Below are 22,182 nucleotides of genomic sequence, written 5' to 3'. Positions count from 1 at the left end.
TCTAATATATATAAAATAAATAGTTTGTTTGTGTTTGTCTGTTTGTATGCGGCCTGGGGACCAGACGAGTGGACTGAGAGTTACCAAATTTTAGTCAGGGGTATCCTGGCCCAGGCCCCAGATCAAGACGAATCTTTTTTTTTTTTTAATTCGGACCAGGAGGTCTCAGGGGGCGCTTACAGGGACATGTAAAAGTGGTAGAAAATGGCCGATATTACTGTCGAATTCGTAGTTTTCGCGGTCGCTGAAAACTCTGATCACATTAACTTACAAATTCACCCTATTCGGGCCGGGGGTCACCGGGGGGATCGGATACCGAGACAAGTAAAAGTAATCCAAAATGACCGATATTAGTGTCAAATCCATAGTCGCTGAAATCAATGGTGACAACTCCATTAGCGATGATATGCAAATTCAGCTATAATTGTATGCGGACCGGGAAAAATCTTTAAGTTTCTACGTCCCATGGTTATGCCGGTTAGGCTAAAGGAGACGGTGATGATGAGAGATGAGTGAAAGGGTGGAATGAAGAAAGTGGGAGGAAACGGGACAACCCCGAGGAAACCCACGCACACGGTGTTTGTACACCACAAAGTTCACTTGGCAGAGGCTGGAATCGAACCCGGGACCCCAAACACCAGAGGTGATCGCTCTACCACTGAGCCACCGCGGCCCCCAATGAGGTTGGAAGCTGGTCAGTCATGGCGGGAGGTGGCACATGCCATAGGAGTGGCACAAAGTGTGATTTCCCGATTGTGGAATCGATTTCAAACAACTGGAAGTGTTCGAAGAAGACAAGGACAGGGCCGTCCACTAGCAACTAAAGCCAGAGACGATCGTTATCTGTTGTTAACAGCCCGTCGAAACCAGAATACAATTCTGCTACCGCGAGCCTTCCGAACAACAACAGGACACATAATATCTACTCAAAAGGTCCGCAATCGCCTTCGAGAAGGTGGTCTCTACGCACGTAGACCTATGGTGTGTGTCCCATTAACTGCACGACACCGTGTTGATCGAAGAGCGTAGGCGGAGGAACATCGTGGGTGGGGACACAATGAATGGGGCAATGTTTTGTTCTCTGACGAGTCTCGATTCAGTGTAGAGCCTAATAATCGACGTGTTTTCATCTGGATAGAGTGTGGAACACGACACAATTCCATGTTTGTGCGAGAAAGATCCCAGTATCATAGTGGTGGACTGATGGTGTAGGCAGGAATCAACATTGGTGAGCATACTGAGCTCCACATCATCCGAAATGGCTCTTTGACGTCTCTCAGATATAGGGATGAGATCATGAAAACCCTTGTTCTTCCTTATGCTGGTGCCATTGGTGATTCGTTCCTTTTTATGGATGACAATACTTGTCCTCACAGAACTCGGTTAGTGGATGAGATGCTGAGGGTATCGCTCGGATGAAGTGGCTAGCATGCTCTCCGGATCTCGTTCCAGTTGAGCATGTCTGGGATATGCTTGGCAAACGAATTGCCGCTAGGCCAGTAAATCCAACAACCATTCCAGAGCTGGAAGTCGCTCTTCTGGATGAGTGGCACAACATCCCCCAAGAACTCATCGATAATCTGATTGAAGCCATGCCACGCAGGTGCGAGGCTCTGTTGGCTATTCGAAGTGATCATATGACATATTAAGGGACAATCAGTGTTGTTGCTTTGCCTGTTTATGGGCAGTTCGAGAGATGCACACATAACCGTCTTGTGTCATGAGCCATGTGAACAAGGTTTTCCGTGCCCCAACACCAGTATGTGCCCCATTTTTCTAGTGTATCTTAAAGCATTCCTTCTTGTATGATATATATGAGTCAAACACAAGCTTATTCATACACTATCTTAAGGTCTTGTGTGATATTTCAGCTGAACCCCTAATTTTTTTGAGCATTATATACAGTATATATATATATATATATATATATATATATATATATATATATATATAGTGGCGGATTCAGGATATGATCAAGGGAGGGGCTAAACCATAGTTTGCAGTTTTATCCAGTGTAAAGCAGGATTGAAGCCCATTTTATGCAGTGTATACTTGAGTGTGAAGGGGGGGGGGCTATAGCCCCCTTGGATCCGCCTCTATATATATATATATATATATATATATATATACATGATCGAAAATGGCCCCGAATCCATACTCGCTGAGATGAGCAGAAGATGCCGTTTAAATCTACAAATTCAGCCCCATTAGTACTCTAAGGAGGATGGTGACATGTAAAGATAATTGAAAATTATCGATATTAATGTCAAATTCATAGTTTTGGAGCTCCACAAGTTCATTAGTGACAGTTTTGGTGCCCTTTGTGTCCAAAATGAAACGTATTCTCCCCGTGCGAAGAATGGATATTCTGCTAGTCTGTGATAACTAACGGAAGTTTCATTTAATATATTTCTCGCTGCTCAAATTTACTCATTTGTGCGGTATATGTGTGTAAAGTAGAATTAAAACCTGTTGCTTTAAGTATTTTTCCGTTAGCGAAATACATTGTATATACAGTAGGACGTCGATAATCCTAACGTCAAAAATCCGAATGCGGTCCTTAGAAGCTTTTTACATTTTGTCTTAACGCTAGCGATAAATAAACAATAGCGTGTCCATCGACGTTATGTGAAGTCAGTGTTTTTACAAAAGTTCATTTATAGGTAATTGTTTGCCATGTATTTTTATTTTTATTTTTTCTTAGGCCTATAAGTTTTAAGTGTGACTTACAAGAACAGTGTTATTTAGAGTACAAGCAAGTTCTTCAGAAACATTAAATGTAAGTAGCCTTACGTACGGTATTGTAATTACTGTATGTACTGAATAACCACTGTATCGATAGAAAAACATACCGTACAGTATATAAGCCTAAATGGCATTTTCTTGGTCATTTTCGAAAATCCGAACAATTTGAAAATCCGAACACCTGTGGTCCCAATTAGTTCGGATTTTCGACTTCCCACTGTATATGTTGCAGACATGTTACAGCAAGTAAGATTACTAGCATCAGGCTAACAAATAGTTTTTAAACTACATTTTCCTGTTTTTGCCAATATTTCCGAACAAACGATTTTTTTCTAATGGTTTCAAAATTTCCGGAATTTTACATAGAACAATCAAGATATCTCTATGAAATATATGTTTGATTTAACATATTAACTAAAATGATTCTGTGATTAAATGATGATTCTGATATTACCCAAATTTTCCGTTTTTTCCCCAGCTCGGGAAAACAGTAAAAAAACTTTTTTTTTTTAAACCCAAAATTTCCGTTTTTTTCACAGGCCTTCACAACACTAGTCTGAACACACACTCCTAACGATGGCGAATGTTAACACCACGACATCGGCAACTATAACTAAAATGAACATGTGATCATCGCCACTAGACCTTGGCACAATGGCAGAGCGTTGTATTGTCTGATGAATCCCGATATCTTCTTCATCATGACGATGTGAGGGTGCGAATCCGTAGTGTTCATAGGGAACAGCTCCTTGACATCTGTACTGCGGGATGGAGACAAACTGGCTGCGGCTTAATTATTATCTGGGGAACATTCAGGTGAGCATCTATGTGTCTAGTGGAGCTTGAGCAAGGTACCATGACGGCCGAGGTATCGCACGCTGCTTGCAGACTACGTACACCCCTTCATGACGGCCATGTTTCCCATCGGTAGTGGCATTTTTCGACAAGATAATGCACCATGTCGCAAGGCCAGGAGTGTGATGGAGTGGTTCGAGGAACACAGGAGCGAGTTCCAAGTGATGTGCTGGCCCCCAAATTCTCCGGATCTGAACCCAATCGATCACATCTGGGATGTGATTGAACGTGACGTGAGGGTGCATCACCCCCTCCCCGGAATTTACGGGAATTAGATGACCTGTGTGTATATGTGGTGCCAACTCTCTCCAGCGACCCACCGAGGAACATTGCGACCATACAAAGACGCGCTGCCGTTGTTATTCATGCCAAAAGGTGGATATACTAACAATTAGGTAGGTAGTCATAACGATCTGGCTGATGTGTGTGTATATTTTAACTCGTATATTTTGTCTCGACTCGAATTTCGAGACGTCTCGACTCGAATTCGAGTCGAGTCGAGACAGAGACTGTCGAATCGAGACACGAGTCGAGACAGCAACATATTTTCGAGTCGAGACACGAGTCGAGACAACATTTTCTCGAGTCGAGTCGAGACAGGCTTAAATCTCGACTCGACTCGACTCGAACGCATCCCTAGCGGTCAGGATCTCACATACAGATGGACGTATATATCATACAGCTGACATATGTAATATACGGAAGACTATTAGATGTCAGAAATCCTACAGCGACGTGAAGTAACATATAAGCTTTAAAATGACTTTGTACCATATATCTAGATAACGTATGCTTCGTACAGATTTCCGTAGTAAACATAATGATTCCGTATATTTGTACAGTATACCGCTGTCCTCATAGCAGATTTTTCTGAGTGCATGCAAGCCAAAAATGGTGAATACCTGCTTTTGTCTCTTTTTACATTCAGCTCATTTCTTTCTTGTAGAGGATAAATACTACTCTCCTTTAGCTTCGCCGTAGTCACGTGAATACCGATATGTAACAAAATTATTCCAGTTTTGATTTGATATGTACCCTGCAATGTTTTGAAAATTTTAATATACAGCAGTAAAAAGTACTATTAAAACTATAATAAAAAATTATAATCAATAGTATAAAGAAATTTATTATTAACATTTGTTCGTAGTTAAAATCAAAACAACAATGTAAGTTTTTTGAGTGTTTCATCAAAAGAAGGTATATTGCTTCCGGATCAATTTTACTTCCTTCTTTTTTAAAAACCCCAGATCTTTTGACCTAACCTCCGTAACGAAAATTTTCTAATTAGCATTGATTTCCTTGTGTTCAAGCATCTTTTAAATGAGATATTATATTAAGCTACCTTCAAAATACGTATTGTATGCGTATGCTAAAATGTCATGTGATTTCACATGTTTATTGCTAATGATGTCAATGTTAGATTTTAATAAAACTATATGGAGAGATCTCAGAATGTGGAAAAAAAAATAAAAGTAACGTACTTCCGCACAATTAACCTACCACCTACCTTCCTTAACCTTCACATTTGCATTGAAAAAAGACCTTCTTGAATATTTTGCCTTGTTTATAATATTCATTAGCATAACGCACACTTCTATAAACTTTAAGAGAATGCTTGAAAAACAAAAGTAATGAGCTTCTTGCGAAGAAAATCCACGAGTATCATATTCGTGGATTTTCTCTGGTTTCATTAATTATACGTGTCTTAACCTAAAAGGCATTAGCATGGGATGTAAGACTAAGTATTTAATTTAATTTCAGTTCTACTGTAAAACGTCTATGCATCTCATAATTACCGGAGATTAAAATAAGATTGAAGGCAAATGACAATGTTGCAAATTGAGAAAAAGAAGCTTCCCTAGTATATATATCCTGTTTTAAATAATTTTCTAATTAGTTGGGTTTAAATAGAAGATGGCAGATGTGTGAACGTTAGTATTCTTGCAGTGTATGTGTGTGTGAAGTCAAGTGATTCTACAAGTTTTTGCTACAATTTTTATTCGATACAATCAACCTTTTTAACTATCGTACTTTGTCAAGTTGCAAATAAAACAATTTTTATACACATTAGCCTAACAACTTTTATCAAAGTAAGAATCACTTATGTAGTAAGAAGATCTTATAAAACATGGCTTTGCACAAGAATCATTTGAAGAATTTATTAACAATATTGGAATCATATTATTCTTTATTTAATTACTACTCATCACAAACCGACCTTTTAATACTAATATAATTAACCGCGATTATTGCTTGGTACAAATATGTTGATTCATATTATTTGCAAATGACAGATCGATGCACTTTGCTTACGTTTCTACGTTTAGTGTTTAATACAGAATGTACCAAAAGAAATGCAATCCAAACTTGGATCGAGTATATTTTTTGAAGTAACAATGATAGAGACATGATTTTTGTAGCAAAAGTATAAGTTAACGTTGTCTATGGAGATATTTAGAGAGCAAAACAAATAAGATAAATCGTAACATTGAATTTTAGTAATTGTTTAAATGACCAGAAGTGTATTTTTTTAAAAATGCAAATTGCTTATAATCAATTGCGAGGAACAGAAAAAAAATAATTCCGGTAATTTTTAATGTAAATGTTTAGAACGTATCAATATTTATCGAATAGGACAACTGCATGTTGTTTTGCAGCATTGACAACGGTAAAGGCTATTTTTACGTATTCAGAAAAAAAAATACATTTTAAAAATACACATTCTGGCAACAATGTTCTAACAAAAATGCTACCACACAGGTGTAACTCGTCGTCTCACATGTTGAGCAATGTGATTTACCAATAAAATAATAAATTTATTTTCAGTGATAGAACATTCACCTCTGGTACATAGAGACCCTGTTTCGATACTACCTCACATTCACACTAGGTGAGCGTTGTGATTTTTCTGTTTCTTCCCACAATTCCGTTCTGTACCATCATCACCGTCTTCCTTAGTCTCATAGCTGAGTCATGGGACGTAAAACTAAAAAAATCGAACTAATAAAAGCTTTCATTAAATGTTTGGAAGCTGATCGTTTGCTACTTGTTGATTGTCAGTTGTTTTTGCGTATTTAAATATTTTATACATGATGTAAGTATTACGATAAGAAAAAAAATAAATCATTCTCATGAATGTAAATATTAAAATAAGAACTACTTTTTAATTGAGTTATATTTCTTGCTACAGGCAAAATCATCCATATTTTGAAAGAACAAGAATCTTGATGCAGTTTTTTCTGACTTAAATCGTCATGATCCAGAAACTTAGCCAACTGTGATGGGATCAATTTCTCCTTCTTTAGCGTTGAGTGGACAACAGGAAGGAGGGGGAACGGATGCTCCCCTCCCCCTCCCTTGTTGTTTTTCGTGAACTTTTAATAGTTATCTTATTCCCCACCGGAAGATGGGTAACCAAGTTACGCTTTCTTTGATGCCGAGTCATAAAGAAGTCTCTGAACCTGGGATGTCTACCTTTCATAATACATAATGGAATATGGGTATTTTATACGCATAGGCCTACGTATATCAATTAATAAGAGCATGTCCGGGTTTCGCGCTCCATTTACATTCACGTGTGTTGATTCAGAATGTATACATACGTATGTGTTTGTGTGTGTGTGTGTATGAGTAATGCATCTGAAGAAGCAAAAGGTTCTTCCAATTCAAGTTTGTACGTTATTGTGTGTAACGGAATGTTAGCACGTTTCTTTCTTATATATATATATATATATATATATATATATATATATATATATATATATATATATATATATATATATATATATATATATATATATATATATATATATATATATATATATATATGGGGTGATTTTTAAAAATCGGAATTCGATTAAACGGTAGCGAACTACAATCAACAAAGATATAGCTTATCATAATTATATTCACCAGCTGGGGGTTGGGTAGGCATCAGGCGCGCACCATTTTTTTTTTTTTTTTTTTTTTTTGAAGAATCCACAAATTTTCTCTGCCGGTGATCGAATACATCTAAGTCAGAGTTTCTCAAATTGTGTGGGTCGGAGGCCGTTTTTTGGTGGATCGCAAGAAGTTTTTCCTTTCAATTATGAAAATGTAATTTTGATGAAGAAACATATGTTGTGAAAATTGGAAGCGTTTGTTAGTAAGCTGAAGAGTAAGTGGTTACTCAGAGCCCGGCCCTGTTGTACAGTCAGTAGAGATGATGGGTTAAGGAAGGGGGAGGAAGAGAGTGTGTGAGTCAAAATCTGTCACGGGGTAGGGTATTGTGCCGGGAGTATTGTTAACTCTGTGTTACCTTTCTATGGAAATACTTTAACCCTCTTTGCGCATGCGTACAATTTCATATGATACAATTATTGAGAAAGAATGTCAATGTGTGTTTGAATAACTGTAGTTGGGCCACAGAGTACTTTTATTGTTTAATGTGGGTCGCAGTAACAAGTTTGAGAACCACTGGTCTAAGTAGTGTTAAATCTGTGTTGTTTTGCATCTGAAAGTACAATAAGTAATTTTTAATTTCTGCCATCTATATTTTCAAAAACATCTGATAGATCTTGATTATTTTTATAAGGAAAGGAACCCTAGTAGCAGATACTACTTACAAACTGCTTTATGTATAAGCTTGAATTGGAAGTCGGCCAAGCTTGCATCCAGCTTGATTAGAAAACGTGTAAGCATGCCGCAAGCTTGATTCCAGTAAAGAAGTTCCATGGGGGCAACCTTCCATTCAGTGTTCCATTCAAGCTTAAAAAATCGCAAACTTTTTACAAGTCAAGTCAAGTCAATAGCCAATGAACGGCCAGTGATGCTATGATGCTCTGCGAAGGATCTAAAGCGTCGCTTACAAGTACAACAAAAGGCAGATTGTACGAAAGCATGCGTTTCAAGTGCAAGCGTAGAAAGCCAAAAGCCAAACACGCGCCAACTAGCCGAAAGCTTTCTTGCTACAAGGGAAGAGTTTAGATGAGGCGTAAAATCAAATCTTTATGCTACATCAATCACTCTCTGTTAAACAAGTATAGTTATGTTAATAAAGTGGACAAATGTTAGTCGATTTACAAAGTTTGTGGCTGGGGAGGAGGATTCGGACCCGACCCGATGGACTTCCCGTGAGTGCGTCCCTGGTAGGTATTCTATCTTATCGCTATAATTTGGTCCGTAGTTGTAACCTAGACAGTAATTTGCTTCGTTCTAAATCCCAGAAATATTACAAATAGACGCTTCCAAAGAAGGGTAATGGATATGTCCATTAGCGCGATTTTCTAGTTATTTCTGCTAATAGAGGTACCTCACCTAACGAATGGCAGTCTCCACGTTTGCTGCAATGATGGCGCGGAGCTTAACGCGAGCTCAAATCTCCCTTGTGGTGCCAGAATACTTCTTACATCGCAAAGCACTGATACCACGGTATGACCATAATCCAGCAGAGTTCAGTCTTTGCTTTCGGAACACGCTGGAAACGAAGGAGAGACAATTCTCGCCTTACCTACATCAGATTATGGCTGGTACAACCCAGACTACCGGAGCCAATGGCTCCTGGAATCCGTATATTTGGGAATGAGATGGATCTCTCCTCCTTCTAGCGCTTACCTGTGCTGCATGAGGTCCGTGGTTCGATCCAAAGTTTTGTGGTGAACAACATCGTGTTCGTGGGTTTCCTCACGCTTCTAGCGTTTCCTCCCACATGACTACTCTACTAATTGATTTATGATCGTTCACTTTCATTAATTGTCCATCTCTCTTATCCTACAGTGCATAAACGTGGGACGTGAAACTAAAACTTCCATTTCATTTCATTCAATAATCAGCAATTGGAACTAGTTTCTTATCATTACTGTGCTATTATATCTGTTTATTTGTTGATTTAAATGTTAGTAATCATGTGTTCAAAACACTTCTATTCGGTTGATCTGTAAATTTTCACATGAACCACTACTTACCAAACTTTATCAATTACATAAGCTATATATATTTTATGGACTAACATAAACAATTATGAGTATGTATCATTGGCTACAGAAAAATGACGGTGAAATACCATTGTTAATGTGTAAAGTAGTTCGATAATAGTACTGGAGAATTCCAAAAATGTTCATGAACATGATCATCATTCTAAAAGTTTGTGCGTCCTAAGTAGAGAATTTAGATTATTTTTACTTGGGGAAATGTTTTTTTCCTGGATAAATTTCGTCAGATTTATTTTAGAATGCATTCGTTATCGAATCTACGACGAACTTGCATACCAGAAATCAGTATTCCATCACATCATTGCATCTTTATATCGTTGTGGACAAGATTTGCTTCGCAAGACGGTTGGTGATCCAAATATGAGGATAATAATTTAATGTATTAACTTAGGCTGGAACCAATGCCCATTTACGTAAAAAGTATGTTACATTATATGTTTGTATAATGTATCATGGTTCGTGATTTTCGGAACGCTCTGTATAAGATTTGCCTTAAGGTGCATTCAGTTTAAAATAATCGGAAACATTGGATACATTGTTCTTTTTTATGGATAACCATGCAAAAATTATATTGTTGTTAGTTGTAATATAAAAAATGAAATGAAATCTTTAAGTTTTACGTCCCACAGTTATGCCAGTTAGGCTAAAGGAGACAGTGATGATGCGAGAAATGGTGGAATGAAGAAGGTGGGAGGAAACGGGAGAAAACCCATGAGCACGATGTTTGTCTACCACAAAGTCCACACGGCGCGAGCTGGGATCGAACCAGGGACCCCAAGCACCGGAGGTGAACGCTCTACCACTGAGGCACCGCGCCCCCTAGCTGTAGTATAATAGCTTAGTATATCATTTACGTGCATGTATTATTAATACCCTATATTTTTGTGCTTTTCGCCATAAATACTAGAACATTGTATTATATAAGAGAGTATTTTGTAATTTTCTATCGTTTCTGTGCTGTTTTTGTGGTAAAATCTAAATAGGAAGTCATCCTAAGAGATATCACAATTTATTTTTCGGAATTTCGTGTAAATTTCATATTCTAGAAATGAACCATATTATCTTCATGGACAGGCTCCTTTGTTTCGGCAAGATCATCCTGATTGGAAATTAAAAATCACAGTTAGGTCGAGAATCACTTAGCATCTTGTCATTGTGTCGGTATTCTTTTATCATTCCAAATTTAGGAGCATCTTCTCATTGTGGCGTCAGAGAGTAGCCAATTACGGATCTTCTTTTTCTCAGTCCATACTTTTCATCAACAGGGTTCAGATGTGGTCAACATAGAACTGTTCTCGTCAAAATTATATAGAATTCCAGGAAAATTCTCTAATGTTACGAATTAAGGAAGATTCTTATGTATAAAATGCTTGAAACATTTTGACAATTAATTAATTAATTATAAGAAAATCAAATAATACCTACATTATCTAATAAAAAAAATTAACAATGCAACCTGATCTCGAGAACCGTTGTTCATATTTCGATTTGATTTTGACTAATGTAAGGAGCTACTTTCAAGGATGGTTCTCATCCATAAAAATAATTTTCATGAATTCTTTTAACCGAGTTCAATACGTGTGTGTACATGCATAACTTTGACATACCTGTAGATGGGCCGATTTTAAAGATTTTACTTTTGTTTGAAAGGACATACCTTTCTGCTGGTTCCGTGTAAATTTGATGAAAATGTAATGATATTCTTCAGAGCTACACAATGAAACTCAAACTTCTCAACGCCTGACAATTTTAATACTAATATTAACAGAATTCACGCATAATCTCAACATAAGTGTACCGATTTTAAATATTCCTTTTTAATTTGAAAGAGAATACTTTCTCGCTGGTTCTATATACAATTTGTCTGGATCTGATGATAGTTTTTGGAGTTAGACTATGAAACTTCTTAACAGCTGAGAGTGTTCAGGTATAAAGGGCATCTCCACCCAATGCATTGTTGACTCCCTACTTTCTTGATCGGTGAGTACCAAGGTCGATTTGGGTATGTAAGAACCGGTAGGCTCTGTAGGGCACAAACAGTCGTTCTTTAAGAAAAATATGTTCCGGAGGGGGGCACACGTAGAATTCCGGAGGGGCACTGCTGGTACTATTCGTCTCGTCTGGGGACAGCACTCTCAGAGCTCCGGGAGGGGGGACAGTGCCCCTCAAAAACGTGTCTGGAAGAAACACTGGTCACAAATATTTTGGTTTCGATGTCACAAAGTGAAGTGTGTTCGAACAGGAGTCGAAAAACCGATCGACGGTCCCGACAGTGTAGTCAGTTCTCGGGTCACCGTGTTCCACTAGAGAGACTTGTGGAAATCTGTGACCTCTCTCTCATCTGTCTCATCTCCTGACCCTGCTGCGTAATTCTATGCTGCATATTACCCATGAAACTAGCCCCATTATCCAGTAGGATTCTCACAAGAAGTGACGAGAACCGGCCAGAAGCACGGATTGCTTACTTGTGGAGACGCGTATCTCCGGTGACCGACGGGCCTCTCTGACATTGTGGGTATGGGGAGAATGCGCGTACACGCTAGTTTCCTAATATGCAAACTCCGATGTCACATTTGAAGTTGTTCCATTTCCAGGGCCCAAAACAGTCAAACACTGCCGATCGCTCTCGGCTATTTCGCTCCATGCGTTAGTTGAGCTTAGTTTGTATGTGTATGTTTATCATGGAAAAATTAAATAACACACTCCTAGTTACGAGCCTGCTGCAAATGACAACTAAGCTCAAGAATGGGTTCCACCTGGAACCAAACCAAGCTCAGCTGACGCATGAGTTGAAATAGCCGAGAGCGATCACCAGTGTCTCGCCGTATTGAGCTCTAACACTTGAACAACTTCAAATGTGACATTGGGGTTCGTATATTCGAAAACTAGCGTGTCCGCACGTTCTCCCCATGCCCACAATGCCCGAGGGGCCGTTCGGCCACCAGAATTACCGCCCCCACAAGTAAGCAATCCATGCGTCTGGGTAGGTTTTCGTCATTTCTTGGGAGGATCCTACTGGATAATGGATCTGGTTTCATAGGTTATATTATATGCGGCATAGAATTACGCATCAGAGTCAGAAGATGAGGACAAACCCAAAGATGTGTACAGAAATCCTCTCTAGGCCGTACGGTGACCTGAGAAGTGATTACACTATCGGGACCATCGATCGGTTTTTCGACTCCTGTTCGAACACATCTCACTTTGTGACATCGAAACCAACGTACTCGTGACCTACAGAGCCTACCGATTTTCTACATACCCATATCGACCCTGGTACTCACCGGTTAAAAAGGAGGGAGCACTGGAGATGCTCTTTGTAACGAGTAGATGGATTTTCAAAATGTACTTGTTCACGCATATTTCGTAGGCGGCCCATTTTATAGGAAGTTAGTACCCTACCTTTAGTTTTAGGTATCGAAAAGTGTAAAAGTCGAAAAGTTTCACTGAGGTAATGAAAAAAATGGAAAAATTAAAGCACTGAAAAGCAGAAAATAAAAACTTTTTTTTAAAAAAATATTAACCTACTTCGTAAAAGCTCTAAAATCAGAAAATAATATAAAAACACTCTAAACCATAAAATAAAAATAAAAAGCTTTCAAAATAAAATAATTTCAAACAAATTACAGATGATAGTAACGAATTATTTTCTGTTTTAAGTGCTTTATTATTATTATTATTATTATTATTATTATTATTATTATTATTATTATTATTATTATTATTATTATTATTATTATTATTATTATTATTATTATTTGGTTTTTAGTACTTTCTCTTATTATTTACAGATTTTTAGCGTTTTGAAAAGTCGGTTATTGTATGTTCTTACTGCATTTATTATACTGACAGGTAGTTCTACAAAATATTTCTTCTAAAACATTCATTAAAAATTATACATTCATTAAAGATCAGAAAAGGCAATTTGAAACATTTTCAATTTTAACGAATATGTTAACATTTTAATATTTGACTAGCTGAGCCTGCGCTCTGTACACAGCACATCATTCATATATAAGCATGATTCTCCTTGTTATTTCTCACATCTGTGCATGTCCCTTTACAGACACAATAGACGTCTTGATAAAAATCGGCAAGAGATACCGTAAAGGGGAGACATTTTTCGATTACTTTTTTAATATCTCGCACCGTTTGCAAGATTTGAGCCTACTCCCGTTGGAGTTTTTAATTCATCTATGATCAGTGTTTTCTTTCTTCTTGCATGTAGTATGTAATAAGCAAATACATAAACTAACTAACTCTATGACCTATGGAACCCGGAGGTTCAATGCCGCGTTCACAAAAGCTCTCCACTGACTTCTATCCTTAGCCAATTGGATCCAGTTTCTACTTTGTAGTCTTATTTCTACGAGATCCATCTTAATATCGTCCTCCCATCTGCGCCAAGGTCTTCCTAATGGTCGTTTTCCGGCTGGTCTCCCAGTTAAGATTTTGAAAGCGTTCTTTCTTCCATTCATTGATCATCATATACCGCATCTTTTTCCATCTCAGCACTAGATCCTCACCATTAACAAGGGCTTCCCTATGTGTTCATTAGTCCCGAGTTGCCCCGGGACAGAAGATTTAACCCTGCATCTGTCTCACTAATCAAACTCTGTTTGTGACGTGTTAGCACTTCACCTCATTCATCATAGTCATCATTGTTCTTTATTCTGTTTATTATGTATTCGAATTCCTATTAGCACCTTAGCACCTCAATCATATATCTGCACTCAACTTTACATTATTCTTCAATATAAATTGTGACTTATTATAAGATTACTAATCCTTATGTTCATACTTTCTGCATTCAGCCCATCTTCATTAATCTCATCATCAATAGAAATCCTTCAAGAATATATGTCAAAGAGAGGGCGTAACCCTCTAATGGCTGGGAGTAAAGGTCTCTTTGCTCATATAAAATAATTGATGAATAAAGAATTATGAAGTTAACCCTATTCCCGCACGCTAAAAAAAATCGCTCTTAGTTGCTATTGTAGCATTTTAATAGATAGATTAGAATAAAAACGATAAGTGTGTTTGTATTGTCATTTTTATTTATTTATTTATTTATTTATTTATTTATTTTCTGAGATTAGTGTCATTCCAGTCATAGAACGTGTTGTGTTTGTAGATACCCTAGTTTCAAAGTTGTTCTGGCTTAGCAGTTTTCCAGGTTTTAAATCAATTCACACCAGAAAATCTCACATTTATTACAACAGTCATTCCGTTTGAATGTCACTTTTGTCTTCCCCCTTGGGGCACTTTACAGCTACTCGCAAAACATTAATCAACTGATTGAAGATCTAAAGAGTGAAATCTGAAAATAATTCTTTTGATAGGTCGATTGGCAAGAGTTTTTTTTTATAACCTCTTTTTTACGTGTATAAATTTATAACAAATCATTTAAAAAAATAAAAATTGTGTCCCAATAATAAAGAGAAAGCTGCATTGGAGATTGACAAGTAACTGAAATATAAGTTAGATAAATGAAGTACGAAAATGTAGCCATTATTTATTTTTCTTTGGTTCAATCTATTTCTCCAGTTATTTATTTTTCAGTAATTTTAGTTTATTACTTCTATTTCTGAATGAACATACTAATAATAACATTAACAATACGTAATATCCTAACGTTATTGGCCACGAAAGTCCATGTTCAACCAATCAGTTTTTTAATTGTGGACGTTATTTTTTTTAGATTTGCCATTTAAGCTGAAGGAGACGGATAATTAATTAAAGTGAATGATTGTGAAATTAAATTTTTTGTGCTCTTCCGCCGGGAATCGAACTGGGACCACGTACACTAAATGCACATGCGTTAGCCACTAGACCAACGATTTTTTTTTTTTTTATTTCTGATCTGACTTGCATCTTAATTCATGCTACCATGGTACCAAAATTCATGTGCAAATTTCATATTCATGTCGCATACAAATAGAAAGCCCCAGGAGAGTGAAGCTTGGTGGGGTTATAAAGTCTGAAGTTTTGTGTGACGACATAGCGAGTTCGATGGTATGAAGGATTAATGAGTTACAGGGTCAAAGGTCAAAATGTAATTTTTTTTCTTATGAGATTTCAATGATAAATTCTGGTATGACATGTAACTTTTCGAAATATTGATCTTTAACCACAAAAATTGGTATATTTGCATAACTTCCGATGTGAAACAATGTGGTAATGGGAAATATGTGGAACTGTGACCTCTGACCTCTAGCAGGTTACCTGCGATTTTTGTTGTAAGGCCACCCATTTAACAAGATCCCGCATCAAATCAATTGAGAGTAGCAAACCGAGTATAATTCAACGTATAGGTAAACGCTCTACCCAAGATTAGTCTAAGCCTAATAATATAACAATTAGGTTACCAATCTCAAGAGAAAATGAAATGAAATGAAATTAAGTTTTACGTCCCACGGTTATGCCGGTTAGACTAAAGGAGACGATGATGATGAGAGATGAGTGAAATGGTGGAATGAAGAAAGTGGGAGGAAACGGGAGAACCCCGAGAAAACCCACGAGCACGGTGTTTGTCCACCACAAAGTCCACACGGCGCGAGCTGGGATCGAACCAGGGACCCCAAGCACCGGAGGTGAACGCTCTACCACTGAGCCACCGCGCCCCCAATCTCAAGAGAGGTCAAAGGTTACGAAGCTTATGTGCCCTATTTCAGGTACTGAAAAATACCAATATAACTCGACTAATGGAGCAGTTAATTGATTAGGTATGTATAGTGAACTAAAAAAATAACACTTCCATTTAGATGAGCTGAAAACTGTTACCTCTGACCTCTACCAGGCCATATGTGTTATTTGTTTGAATGACATAAAATTCAACAGCTTACGTAAATATAATATCGAAAAAGATGAAAGGTCACGAAGCATATATGTTCTATTTGAGGCACTCAAAAGGACATGAACTCATAGTTTAACGTGGGATCTGAACCACATTAACTCCCATCTGGCATCGAATTCGGATCTCCCACGCTGAAGGTATGTATGCCTATCCCATAGATATAAAGGATATATGTATACAAAAACTATATATATATATATATATCCGAAATACTCCCATCAGGAATCGAACACGAACCATGTATTAGACGTACCCACTGGTGTAATGGTTAACAGTCTCGCCTCTGGTGCACGGGGTCTTCGTTTCGATTCCCGGTAGGGATGACACCGAGACCAAGATTAGTTTCGATTTCGTCTCTTTTGAGATTGAGACGGACTTCTATAAATCATGATGAGACCGAGACATACTCGAGACGAGATCGAGGTAGACACATGTCATATGGGACGATACCGAGACGAGACTTAGTCTTGAAAGTCTCGGTTTGCCTCAAATATTGAAAAAATATATATTAATATTATATTTACTCAAAATTCTTGTATTGTTGAGTTAGATGTAAATTAATGTGGAGCAATTGCCTGGGCAAATGACACCTCTGATCACGAGATATATTGAAAGTGCTTTAAACACACAATTTTGAGATGGGATTTATTTTCTTTTCAGTCATTTTAGTTACTCAAAGAGCATGTTGCCAACATATTCCGAAACATAATTTTGTAACACTAACACTTCATAAAGTTTCAACCTCCCGATATTATCTATCCACACAGATCTGAGACTATCCAATGAAAACTGTTTAAAATTGCTTATTGTTTTACTACAACCGTTCTATAAATAATGATACCAACTTTGCTATGGAACTGAGTGTAAAACAATCACATTGGAAGAGAATAGGAGCAGAAATTTCGAAATAAAATAGAGCAAGATCATGGAAAGGGAAAGAGGATCAAGTTAACTATCAACCAGCATTTCACATTAGAAAATTGTAATAAATTGTATATTATTTCCTTTTGAAAAAATATTTTTACTAACTAATAAAAGTGTTACAAACATTCCCTCGTTCTCTCTCTCTTTCTTTACCCTACGCGGACTGTAGTTTGAAAGATAGTCCTAATATTTGTAGTCAAATTACGGATCCAGCATTCCTCCACCACGCTAAATGTTAAGGAATACAAAGTTCATTAAGTTCAACAGTTCTACGAGTAAAGGTGTACTCTCCAGACCTTCAAACTTCTCACACCACTTCCCTAAAAGAGGGCGTAACCCTGTAAATAGTAGCTAGCCTCGGATAGCACTATATATAGGGTATTTCAAAACAACACTGACAACCTTTGGGAGGTGATTCCTGATACCAAAATAAGACGAATAGTGTGGACCAACCTGGATACACAAATACTACCTTTCGGAGTTATAGGCTACCGAAAACATGAAAAAAATGAACTTTAAAGATCAATAGCTCCAATAGTATGGGACCTAACGTAGTCGGGTGAAGATTTTATTTAGGAACTAGTATGTGCCCTATCCAAATATCCAAGTTTCAGAATCCAGTGGTACTTCCGCAACAATTTTTATAGAGATAGTTGATGAGTACTTTGTATGTGCCCGTAGCGAAACTGACTCTATAAAAATTGTTGCTTGAGTACCTTAGGATTCTGAAACATGTACTTTTTGATAGCGCACATATTAGTTCCTAAGTGAAGTCTTGATCCGGCTACGGTAAGTCCCATTGTTTTGGAGCTATGGACCTTTAAACTTTCATTTTTTCATATTTTCGGCAGCCTATAACTCCGAAAGGAAGCATTTGTGCACCCAGGTTGGTCTATACTTTTTGTCCTATCTTGGTATCAGGAATCACCTCCCAAACGTTTTCGGTGTTGTTTTGAAACACCCTGTATAAAAAACGGATCCAGTGCGTTACATGGTATGTAGGAATGAATTACAACGGATTAACAGGAGGGAAATAAACTATAGTACTGCGTTTGATTCATTAGGTTTAATCGTGTGGCCAGTACTGAGGTTACATTAGACAAGATCTATTTCTTAAAGTTGGATCTGAATCACTACTCGGGTTTTATCCAAAGCTCGGTACACCCACTAAGAACAAACGCACATAACGCACAAAAGCGTTAGTCTCTTAGCTGTGAAAGGATGGGCGACCTAAGTAGCTCTCCAGTTAAGCATGAAGTGAGAAAATAGAAAAAAGGAAACCACAGGCTGTAAGATGATTCTACTTATACATTTTTCGTTTCACACAATTTATTTCGAGACTATTAAGACTACATCAAGACTTGGCCTTCGAGATCGAGACAAGATCAAGGAAAGCATTTGTTGATCGAGACAAGACCGAGATCGAGACCATTATTTGTCAACCAAGACGAGAGCGAGACAGTATGAAGTCTCGTCTCGATACCGTTTCTAATTCTCAGTGGAAGACGTGAAATTTGAATGAATTGTAGTGGCTGAAAGAAACACTAAACTCTAACCAAACAACATACCATCGAAACCCTGCGCGCAGGAAGAACTCGCATTATTTTGTTCTGGGAAGTGGAAGTAACTTTAAATCTGCATAACATGACGGCTTGAAACTTGGTATATCGAGGCTATTTGTTTCATATAGTGCTCAATGTAGCCCAATATGAATGACCATAGAAACGATGTATGCGCAGGATACCTTGTTTAGAACCACTAGACACAAATTTTGGATCCCAAGAACCAACATCAAATATAGTATCTGTGTGCTTGTTGTTCAATGGAATATGATCTTTGATGGGGAAGAGAAAAGGAAAAAGTTGACTACACAATTAAATGCAAGTGAATCAATTGATTTTGACTAACTTTGATTATATTGAGTGAATCCATTATTTTTAAGTGCAATAAATCAACTTTGTTAGGCATCTGCTTTGGAGAAGAGTCATTCAGGCACGAATTCTGACAAATCGTTTAACGAAGAAGTAATGACTTTACCCAATGATTTAAATGCAATGGGATGAATCTTCTGTTTTTGAGATAAAAGAGAGATATTTAACTATGTTTCGAGTCTAAGAAAGTAATTTAAAGATTATTTTAGTAAAATTCATTTCAAAGGATAAACATTTTGAGTGTCGTTTTCCACGAAGCAGAGAAACTCTTTCGTTTTCGGATTGGGGAAAATTCATTTCGTGAAAGTTGACGCTTTCCATGGTTTAGGGTGAATCTATTTTTCTACGGCGAGAAATCTGATAACCGAAGTTTTGACGTTGGAGAAAAGTTTTATATATATATATATATATATATATATATATATATATATATATATATATATATACAGTGGCGGATCTAAGGGGGGGGCTATAGGGGCTATAGCCCCCCCCCTTGACGCTCGGGTATACACTGGATAAAATGGACTTCAATCCTGCTTTACACTGGATAAAACGGAAAAATATGGTTTAGCCCCTCCCTTGATCATATCCTGGATCCGCCCCTGTATATATATATATTCTAAGAAGTTCAAGGAATACCAATGAATTCGAACTTGTGCCAACAAGTAATAGTGAAATTGTATCAAATGAAAATTGGAAGATTGCACATATTTCAAATAATCTCCAAATATTCTCTTTCCCAGCAAGAAACGGCTTCTGGAAACATAATGCATGTATTTTAAGGATTGTGATATCTCAAACACTTATACAGGAAATACAGTAATTACAACAGTAAAAATCGAAGATTCACAAAACAAATAGTTTCCAAATCAAATGTCAAGAAGAACGTTCTTAGTTCTAGAGATAATAGCTTTCCAGTTATCTTGCGATCCTAAATTGAAATAGCTTTCCAGTTATCTTGCGATCCTCAATTGAAATCGAAATTTCTTGTGTTTGTAATGGGAATCGAACTGAGAACGATACACACTAATCATTCAAATCATCAAATTACGATTTTCTTAATCTGTTCGTGTTAAGGGATGATGAATGTGTCATTTGTTACATTTCGAACTACGACGGTTATAATAACACATTTAGGTATTTCATCGAGACGCATGTTATAAAAGTATCCAATTTATTGAGTTACAGGACTAAAATATATTATGTTTATGTGCAATTATAACGTATGTTTATATGCAATCATAATGTATGTTTATATTTTTTGTGTTTGTGTGCAACCATAGTGTCCATGTGTAATGTTTGTTGATTATTACAAAAGTCTCTCCTGTGAAGACTATTTCTTGAATTTTGCAGTACATTTTGACATTTTATAGACATCGTAGTAATTAAAAAGACAATATTAAAAGTTCTAGATCGTAGTTCTTTAGCACTTACAAAATTTATATAATTTCAAATTCGTCAAGAAGATCATGATATACTTCACAAACTGTGCAACGATTTCAATCAAATGAGGTGTAAGAACGCGTTTCCATATGTAAGAAAGCGGCTTTACTCTATTCCGACTTTGGGAGCGCGGTGGCTCAGTGGTAGAGCCTTCACCTCCAGTGCTTGGACTCCCTGGTTCGATTCCAGCTCGCGCCGTGTGGACTTTGTGGTGGACAAACACCGTGCTCGTGGGTTTTCTCGGGGTTCTCCCGTTTCCTTCCACTTTCTTCATTCCACCATTTCACTCATCTCTCATCATCACCGTCTCCTTCAGCCTAACCGGCATATCCGTGGGACGTAAAACTTAAAGATTTCATTTCATTTTCATTTTCATTTCTATTCCGACTTTATGGAAAATTATTTGGGGACGGGTTTCTCATATAGGCTATGTGACTAGGAAACCTCACCCTAGATACATTGGAACTATATTATGCTCTATGAAGCAATGATCGGACCGGTTATTGGTCACGACTTTCGTCCGAGTCATACGGGTCTGAATCTTGCTTCGTAGCCCATTAATTAATGGTATGAAGTACTAGTAGCCCATAAGTCACGTGACATTAGCAGTTATTCAGTTCTCAATTGACTGAAAAGCAGTAACTGATTTGACATAAACAATACGTTATAGTGTGGTTCGATAATAATACTTCATAAGAAATGATTTTATAAAGTATTTCAACCTTGTTACATTATTTAAACCTGGAACTTCTTTAAAGATAATTTTATGAATGGGTTGATAGACAAGATATCATTCAGTGGCCAGAGCATTCACTGGAGCTCAGCCCAATGAGCTTTAATACCTCGGGAATAATTAAAGATTTTTTAAAAAATCTAATAATTTCAGATCTAGAACATTTAAAAGAACTCATAACTGCTGAATTAGATAGATCATAATTATCATCCTACAACATTAATAAAGTAAAATGTTCTGCTCGACTTGAGAGTTGTACTTTGTGGGTTAAAAATGATGCAGAGCGCACAGAACACTTGATTTAGGTATCGGTAACCTAACTTAATGTGATACAATTTGTAACAATTTTCTAGTTTCCTAGTTGATAAATAATTCGTTTCAAATGTACCGTATGCTCAAATGGCTTATAGGCCACTCTGTATTTATTTAACAGAAGTAGCAGACAAATATTCTTAATTTAATTTTGTCTTTTCTTTTATTTCAGCCTTATCTGTGATCATATGTGCAACTTGTAAAGCTGATGATCCTACTCAACCTGATGATCTGACTGCAGTAAGTATTACATTTTATATTTGCATTCTTAAATAGGTCTTTTCTATATCACTCTGCAGTCTAGTTAACATTTGGTGTAAACCAGTGATCTTGCAAGTGACACACTCTTGGCACACCTGTTGTGAGAAGTGCAAAACATATTAGTAATGTTCTCGTCTTACAAAGAACAAACAG

General features: G+C 37.1%; 1 protein-coding gene across 1 annotated transcript in view; it reads left to right on the top strand.

The window, feature by feature from the left end:
- The window catches only part of LOC145673158 (uncharacterized), a 177,332-nt gene that overhangs the window by 137,098 nt on the left and 18,052 nt on the right, over positions 1 to 22,182 (top strand). Inside the window, exon 3 of the mRNA XM_081742590.1 lies at positions 21,941 to 22,008. Coding sequence (XP_081598716.1) covers positions 21,941 to 22,008 — 68 coding nt within the window. The remainder of the gene's footprint in view (positions 1 to 21,940; positions 22,009 to 22,182) is intronic.

This window comes from Thermobia domestica, chromosome 16, assembly GCF_964235325.1.
Source record: "Thermobia domestica chromosome 16, izTheDome1.hap1.1, whole genome shotgun sequence".
Taxonomy (NCBI): domain Eukaryota; kingdom Metazoa; phylum Arthropoda; class Insecta; order Zygentoma; family Lepismatidae; genus Thermobia; species Thermobia domestica.
The sequence above is the reverse complement of the archived record's forward strand: the minus strand, read 5'-3'. Positions and strand labels throughout refer to the sequence as shown.